The sequence below is a fragment of the Microtus ochrogaster genome, chromosome 2 (genome assembly GCF_000317375.1).
Source record: "Microtus ochrogaster isolate Prairie Vole_2 chromosome 2, MicOch1.0, whole genome shotgun sequence".
Lineage (NCBI taxonomy): Eukaryota > Metazoa > Chordata > Mammalia > Rodentia > Cricetidae > Microtus > Microtus ochrogaster.
This window is the reverse complement of record NC_022010.1, coordinates 14,611,203-14,619,608: the sequence shown is the minus strand read 5'-3', so window position 1 is coordinate 14,619,608 and position 8,406 is coordinate 14,611,203. Positions and strand designations below refer to the sequence as shown.

The window sequence follows — 8,406 nt, the reverse complement described above, 5'->3', positions numbered from 1 at the left end:
CCATTGCTCTTTGTGGTTTCCAGACTCCTCCCTCCAGACCTCAGCCCCTCTCTCAGCAGGGTTTTCTCTAGACCAAGGGCATTTGTTACTTCAGTCAACCTGTTTCTATACACACACTCTAAGGGTGCTCACGCTTTAGCGGGGGTCAGATCAATACACAAATCGGCTAGATAATCTCAGATGCTGTCTTAGTGTTGCTGTGATAAAGGCCAAGATCCAAAGCAACTCCAGGAGTTAATTTGACTTACGCTTCCCAGGTCACTCTATGTCAGGACAGAAGCTGAAGCAGAGACCAGACAGGAACACTGCTTCCTGGTGCGCTCAGCCTGCCTTCTTATAGAAACCAGGAAATACCCACCTAGCAGGGACAGCTGGGCCATCCCATGTCAATTATCAATCAAGAGAATGTCCTACAGACTTGCCTACGGGCCAACCTGAAGGGTGCATTTTCTCAATTGAGAGCTGCTCTTCTCAGATGATTCTAGCTTGTCTCAAACTGACAAGAAAAAAGAAAAAGAAAGAGCCAGCACGGATGCTGTCACAATCAGAGATATGCAAGGAAAGATATCAGGGCGACCACACACGTCCGGTTGAGAGGCTGTGTAGGCAGAAAGAGGTCTTTTTGGAAGTGATATTTGAGTCCAGATGCAGATGGTAATCAAGAGTGATAAGCATAAGAGGGGCGGTGGTGGTGTGCGCCTTTAATCCCAGCACCTGGGAGGCAGAAGCAGGTGGATCTCTGTGAGTTCAAACCCAGCCCCTGCAAAACAAACTCAGCAGGGTGAGATTTCAAATTCCAAGTCCTCAATCTTATTTTGTCATTTTGATTTTGTTATTGAGCTGGTCTTTTTCATGTAGCAGTAGCTGGCCTAGAACTCACAGAGATCCACTTGCCCTGCCTTTGTCTTGCTGAGATTAAAGGCAAATACCACTGCAGGCTCAGAGTCCCTAGGGGAATCTCCGAAACTTGGTTGGACGCATTCTCCTTTGTACCATGTGGTTGGGTGGAGGGCTGCCCTCTAGTGGTTTTACAAGAACTATCACACCATAGACCTGGAGTGCCACATGCTTAGGACTTGACTGGGGTCTCAATGTGTCACTTGTTCTTTTTCCCACACGTATTCAGTCAACAAATATTTCTTCAATGTGGAGAGTGTGCCAAGACACAAACATCCTGAACTCTGGGGTTAGAGCAGCGGAACCACTGTTAACGCAGTGGCTTTGGATTTAACATTGTCGAGTTCCTTAGTCTGTACCTCACCTCTCCTGAGCCCCGCCCTCAACCCCCGTATTCCGAAGTCCCTGACTCGTGGTCTCCGCACTTAGTTTCCTTTCTCCTTAGGTCCTGACTCTTTACATTGCTGGCCCTAGTCTCAGTTCAGATGAGACCCAGAGGTGTGAATGAGTTTATAGTCTGCCCCCACAGAATAGAAAATCCCATGAAGAGACCTGGGAATGCTACTACACTATTATTTACTTATCTATTTATTTATCTGTTTATTTATTTTGAGACAGGGTTTTCCTGTGTAGCGTTGGCTGCCCTGGAACTCACACTGTAGACCAGGTTGGTCTTGAACTCACAGAGATCCACCTGCCTCTGCCTCCTGAGTGCTGGGATTAAAGGCATGTGTCACCACTGTCTGGCTAGTACACAAATTTGATGCAAGCACTCCGGAGCCCTGGGCAGATGGATCTGTGTGAGTTTGAATCCAGCCTGGTCTATAGGACACGTCCCAGGCCGGGCTATGTAGTTCTCAACAAAACAAAACAAACAAACAAACAACAACAAAAACAAATCGGGACTATCCCTGTGTTACTATCCACTTTTTTAAAAAAACGTTTTTATTTTTCCCTATACATTTACAGCCTTCTGAACCATAATTTACACGTTGGTGTTTGTGCGTCTCTTCTAGTAGAATGTTGGCTGCAGGGAGCATGGAATTTTGTTCTTGTGTTCTGAAGCAGACACTCACTGCTCCTTCAAGCTCGTGATGCTCCTGCCTCAGCCTCCCCAGTGCTGGGATTACAGACAACATGACCACTCTGGGATCGACATTTTCTCCCTCTTAATCACAAATTTAATGCCTGCCCTGAGCGCCTGGAACAGTGTTGGCACCCAGTAGGCACTCAATAATCACTGACCAAACTCTAGACCGCCACTTGGTCTTTTTCCAACAGACCTTTTGCCACCTTGTTCCAAGGAGGAAACAGGCCTCAGGAGGCGCTCAGAGGTGACCTCAAATGGCTCAACTCAGAAGCTCCGGGAGCAAAGCCACAGGAGCAGCTGCAGAGATGAGAAGCGAGGCCTGTCAGCGTGGGGCGCTTCCAGGAAGGCTCGCCAGGGGCTGTGGGCGGAGCCGTCGGAGGCGGCGTGGGGCACGTAACTCGCAGGACACCGCCCACTTCTTTGTGGGCGGGGCATCTGAGAGGGTGTGGCGTATGCAAATAATCGCGGGGGGTCGGCCAATCGTGGAGCGCGCCGAGGTGCCGTCCTGGGACCGGACGCCGGTCGGCGCGCAGGCTCAGGTTGCTGCGGCTTGGAACTTGCGGAGCGCTTCTGTGGCCAACGGCCTCGGCCTCTGGATCGGGTCCGTCCGGCCGCGTGCGAGAAACTCGAGTGGGAGCAGGCGGAGGTGCGGCGCGGCCCAGGGCCGCAGCCTTCGCAGGCGCCCGCCGCCAGCCGAGCCTTCGCAGAGTTACTCCATGCATCCGGAGCCTGCCCCGCCCCCGAGCAGCAGCAATTCCGAGCTTCCCTTGAGCGGCGGCAGCAGCACCAGCGGCAGCCGCCGGAGTCGCCGCCGCAGCGGGGACGGAGAGCCCTCGGGGGCCCCACCGCTGCCGCCACCGCCCGCCGTCAGCTACCCGGACTGGATCGGCCAGAGTTACTCCGAGGTGATGAGCCTCAACGAGCACTCGATGCAGGCGCTGTCCTGGCGCAAGCTCTACTTAAGCCGCGCCAAGCTCAAAGCGTCCAGCCGGACCTCGGCTCTTCTCTCCGGCTTCGCCATGGTGAGCTCGGGCCGCCCTGGCTTCCTCCCCTCTTCCTGCTTCGGCCGCTCCCCCCCCGCAGCCCCGACGGGGCCCACAGTTGGAAGCGGGTTGGGTGTGCCTGGGGTGAGGGGAAGAGCTGGGATAAGCCGTTGTAAGCGCCGGTGGGAAGCCAGAGGTACCGAGTTGCGAGGGAGAAGTGGACGACCCGAAATACCCAGGCACAGGTGTTTTCAGACGGGTACCGTGTTGCGGCAAAGAGGTTAGGGGCACAAAAAAATGTTCCTTTCCTGAAGTTGATAGTTTAAAAAGTCTGTTCTGCATGTATGTGTTCAGGGGCACAGGGAAAATGCAAAAGGTCTGACCCACTGAGGACAGGTGTCAAGGGATGGAGAGGAAGAGCTACCATGTGCGGTGCCCTCCCACACACCTAAGGCCAGAAGGTATTACCATGGCTTCTTTATCAAATACTGGAGGGGATTTCCTAATGCTTTCCGCTCCCCGTACTCCACACGCTCTCAGCTCTCACTCCCCCCACCCCCCGCATTTTCCAAGAGCCTCAGCCTAAGGTTTGACAGCCACTCCCCATCCTCAGTTTCTTCTCCAGAAACTTGTCTCTGAGTCACGGGGTGTGGGGGAGGAGGGTGGGACATGTTCCCCTTGAAGGGCTCTCGCTTGATTAGGAGGTTGATTAGGAGGTTGGCTTATTTTCTTCCTCTCAAGTCCTTAGAAGAGGGTACAAGAAGCGGCAGCAGGAGGTGCCCTGGAGGCTGCAGTTAAGCTTGAGAAGTTCACTCTGGGAATACCTTCAGGCCTGACAACTTGGAGTTTGCCTGGGGCAGGGCCCCACATAACAATTTCATTATTATCTTTTGGTGATGTCAACCTGCTTCCACGAAGTCTATCTCCCTCCCCTCACCAGCACTCCCACCCCCACCCCTTCCTGAGAATTAGCTAAACCTTGGCCTTGAGGAAGGGAGTGGCTGGCACCCTTAGTGTTTTCTTGGGAAGGGAGTGTTGCAAGTGTCTGGGTCTCTCCCTGTCTTGGGTCAGGGCAACAGTGAGCCTGACTGCTTTAGAGGCTCTCAATGCACTGGGCCAGGCTGAAAGGCCAGGAGAGGGAGTGATGGAAATACCCCTCCCAGCTATGCCACCTGCTTGTCACTCTCAGGCCAATCGCTCCCTTCTTTCCCTCGACCTTGATTTCTGAAATGGTAAATAAAAACTTATTAAAAAGTTCCTCTGATGCCACTGGGTGGTGGGGGGGCTGAGGCAGGCAGATCTCTTTGAGTTCCAGACCAGCTAGAACCACACAGAGAAACTGTGTCTTCAAGGTGGGGGGGGGGGTCATTTTCTTGCCTTTAAAAATGAAGTTGAAGGGCCCTTTAGTGGCGAAAAGAGGGAGAGTTGGGTGAGACCTATAATTACAGGAGGAAGAGGCAGGAGGATTGCCCGCAAGTTCAAGGCCAGCCTATTCCGCTTAGTGACTTTAAACCAGGGCTACTTATTAAGACTTTGTCCTGGAGAAAATAAAGGAGTAGCCCTGTAGTTTGTGGTTCAGGCAAAATGATAAAATGTTTCTTCTTTTCCAGACAGAGTTTCTCTTTGTAGTCCTGGCTGTCCTGGAACTCGCTCTGTAGGCAGGCTCAGAGATCCACCTGCCTCTGCCTCCTGAGTGCTGAGCTAGTCTGGTAAACAGGACTTGACTGAGGTCAGCAGGCAGGCAGCTAGTTCTTGCTTAGGCACTTGTACCACCTGTCACCAAAGGCAGGTAGCACCAGGCCTGGGGAATGAAAAACTAAGCCAAAAGGTTTCTGTGGACGCTAAAGAGAAAGTTTTACAGTCTGTGGAGGTGAGCCACCACTGTGTCCTCTTCCTTCAGGTGACACCTTCCTTCTTCAGGTGACACTCTGTCCTCATTCTTGACTCTGCAAGGGGCCAGGCCTCCACTAAAGACTGCGGAGGATTTCAGAAGGCTGGGAGCTCATAACCTGAGTGGGCGTGGGCATCTCCACACTGTCTGGGAATTTGGTTTTCTCAGCCAGGGTGGAGTAGGCTCGTCTATTCCACGCAGGCTTCTCCTACACTCTGCAGACTGGGGGCGGTTGAATCCCAGGACAGCCTCCATGCTGGGCAGCAGATTTGAGAGGGTAGCTAAGTTCTTGCTGTGAAGCTGGACTTCTGAGAGCCCTGGAGACATGGTCTGAGCTCTAATTGTGCCCTGCCCCCACTGCCCACTGAGTGAACCTCAAGAGAGGAAGGGGTGCCTGCCTCCCCAATGCCATGGTAACAGAGTGACAAGTTTCCTGGATTACTCTCCCTCGGCTTGTGAGTCAGCACAACTAACTTCCTGTCCCCAGAGGGCTTCCTTCCTACAAACCTGGAAGAGTGAGGAGCTTACATGACCTTTGCTCTCTAGGGTCAGCCAGGGTGCCTAGAATGCCAGATTCACCTCTTCCTCCATAAAGTGAGGGAGAGTCTCCCAAAACACCTAGGGGAGATCGAGCCAACCCTTACTTCACATAGGAAGAGCAGCCAGGTACCTGTAACTTGACGAGGCTAAGGGTCTGGAGCTTAGTCTTCTCACATGTGAGGTGGGCAGACCCTAGTCTCTAGACGTGAATGAAGATTCGCTACAAGGGTCCACGGCAGGGAGAGGGGCAGTTTCAGGGTCTGATGATGTACCCTGCTCTTGTATAGTCTGCTGGTGAGACTCCACAAGATACAGAATAAACCTGAACATGGGGTAGATATGCATCTTGCAGTGTCCTTCGGAGCCTGCCTTCCAGCTCTCCGTACCTAAGGTTACCACTCGACAGCCTGGACAGGACTCGGTAAGGACTGTGTGCTCATGCATGGCAATCCGGTCCACTGAGGAGGGCAGGCTGTAACGTTAGCCTAAGCGGACAATAATTGGGAAGGTCACTGGTGCAGTAAACAAAATGCTTTCCATGACCTGGGATCAATTATTTTTGGATTATCTTCCTCCTCAAGTTCTGCCCGCCAACCCCCTTTTGTTCCAGGTTCCAGAGCAGGTTCAGAAGTTGGCTGAGATTTCTGGGAAAATGAGTTGGAAGGAGACCCTCAAGCCATGAGACGTTATTGAGTGTTTATGACGTCCTCAGAGCTCAGGGAGCCTGGAGATGATCGTTAGTGCTGGAGCTGATGAGGCTCTTGCCCTAGGCCAGCCAGGTACAGAAAGTTCTAGAAGCGCCACCATGGCATCTTTTTCCAAGCATGGTTGTCCCCGTGAATGACTTGCCTCGGTGAAGTCACGTGGTTGGGAAAGTGGCTGTAGCCTTCTGAACGGCACCGAGAGAAAACAAGCATCAGCTGGGCGGTGGTGGCGCATGCCTTTAATCCCAGCACTCAGGAGGCAGAGGCAGGTGGATCTCTGAGTTCGAGACCAGCCTGGTCTACAGAGCTAGTTCCAGGACAGGCTCCAAAGCCACAGAGAAACCCTGTCTCGAAAAACAAAAACAAACAAACAAAAAAAAAAACAAGCATCAGAATGGTCAGGGCATAGAACCCAGAAGCTCTAGGATAGAGGAGTAGGAACAGGGACTGCATCTATCCAGCTGGGATGTCCATCTCAGCCCAGCCTCTTCAGACTGTACGATCTGGGGGAAGTGGAAGTCACTTAACCTCCTTGGATCTTGATGTCTCACCTGTAAAATGAAGTAATAATAACAGCAACCTTGTTGGTGTGAGGATTTGGTGGATTGGTATTTGCCTAGATATCTGCCTTGGTATCTAGGAAACTTGTTTAACTGAGTTTCCAAGGTGTGTGGGGCGGGGGGAGGTGAGGTGAACTGGCGAGAGCAGTTACAGAGATCAGGGCAAGATAGGGGGTCTGGTATGACTGGCATTGGGCCACACACCAATTCACTATGGTAGCCAGGCATGGTGGTGCACATCTTTAAGCCCAGTACTCAGGAGACAAAAGCAGATGGGTCTCTGTGAGTTCGAGTCCAGCCTGGTCTACATAGTGAGTTCTAGGCTTAAAACTTTATGGTAGAGGCCCTTGTTTGGCTGTTTGGGAAGTTTGAGCTCCGGTGTGGGCCATAGGGAGCTATCAAAGGTTACAGACCCAGGAGTGGCATGGCTAATGTGATAGCGCTGGCGAAAGTGGCCATCATGCAGGTCCCATTGTGTCTGGAACAAGCCCAGACCCCCTTCTTTCATTCTTGTTTAAACCTCATGGGGCTCCTCGCAGCTCAGATCGCCACCAAGTAGGGCTCAAGTTCTGGTGTGTCTAATTTGGAGCCTTTTCTCCTCTTCCCCCTCTTGCCAGTACTCCCTTAGCTGGTTGATACCCAGGCCTTTGGAGCCTGCCAGATGCCCAATTCTGCATGCAGGATTTGTATGCTGGGCTGCGTGTAAATGGAATGCTTCTGAATGTCCCAAGAGGAGGTTCATGTCTGCCCTACTTACTGAGAAGCCTTTTGTGAGACTTCACAAGTGCCTGCGGCATGTTTCTGGAACTCTCAGCTGGGAACAGTGAGCCCCCCCCCCCAGTCCCTGATTGGTAAGGAAAAAACTCTTCTGAAGTAGGTTTCCCAAGGCAGTGCCCTGTTGATGCGCGCTGGGTAGAGATGGGGGATACTCAGAAGAAAATGAAAGATGAAGTTAAAGTGGAACTCAGCCAATTTCTCTGATGAAACATCTCAGGGTCTTTAAGTATGCTGCTAAAGAGGACGGATTCAGACAGCACCACAGCCGGACAGTGTTGATGTGTTTGTTTTTTTTAAAAAGGATCGTTGTGATTTTTATTTCTTTGAAATTGTGTCTCTCTGGAGCTCGATCTGACAGGGAACCCCTGCTCTTCCTGCTTCAGTGTCCTGAGTGCTAGGAGGACAGGCATATACGGCCATGCCTGGGTCAGAAGAAGGGATTTCTCTGTGTAGCCCTGACTATCCTGGAACTCACCCTATAGACCAGGCTGGCCTCAAACTCAGGGATCCTCCTGCCTTTGCCTCCTGAGTGCCGGGACTAAAAGCATTTGTCACAACACCTGCTGAGAAAGCTGTCCTACAAAGTGATAGGTTCTTATGGCATTGTCATTCATGTGCCCTTAAACTTGGCTCTGATCAGTGACCCTCCCCCAAGGGAGGACTCTTGTGTGTGACGGAGTGTTTGTCCAACCCTGGGGTCAGCCAGCTTTTTTGTCAGGGCAGTGTGGTTTTCCAGGTAACTGTCGCACTCTGTTATTGGCCTTAGATGTTATGTAAATTAAGGGGTGTGGTCAATAGAGGGGTGTGGGCCTATAAAACATGTAAAACCACAATCTGAGGACCCTAGTTGATCAACCTTCGGTCTGAACTTTGGTCTCCAATCTGCTAAAGCTTGTTAGTGCCAGCCTTACTGATTTTTATTTGTTCATTTTGAGACAGGATCTTTTTTTTTTTTTTTTTTTTT

At 51.7% G+C, this 8,406-nt stretch overlaps 1 protein-coding gene across 1 annotated transcript in view; it reads left to right on the top strand.

The window, feature by feature from the left end:
• The first annotated feature begins 2,506 nt into the window (after positions 1-2,506).
• Orai1 (ORAI calcium release-activated calcium modulator 1) overlaps positions 2,507-8,406 on the top strand; it is a 14,983-nt gene continuing 9,083 nt past the window's right edge. Inside the window, exon 1 of the mRNA XM_005344430.2 lies at positions 2,507-3,009. Coding sequence (XP_005344487.1) covers positions 2,704-3,009 — 306 coding nt within the window. The 5' untranslated portion in view covers positions 2,507-2,703. The remainder of the gene's footprint in view (positions 3,010-8,406) is intronic.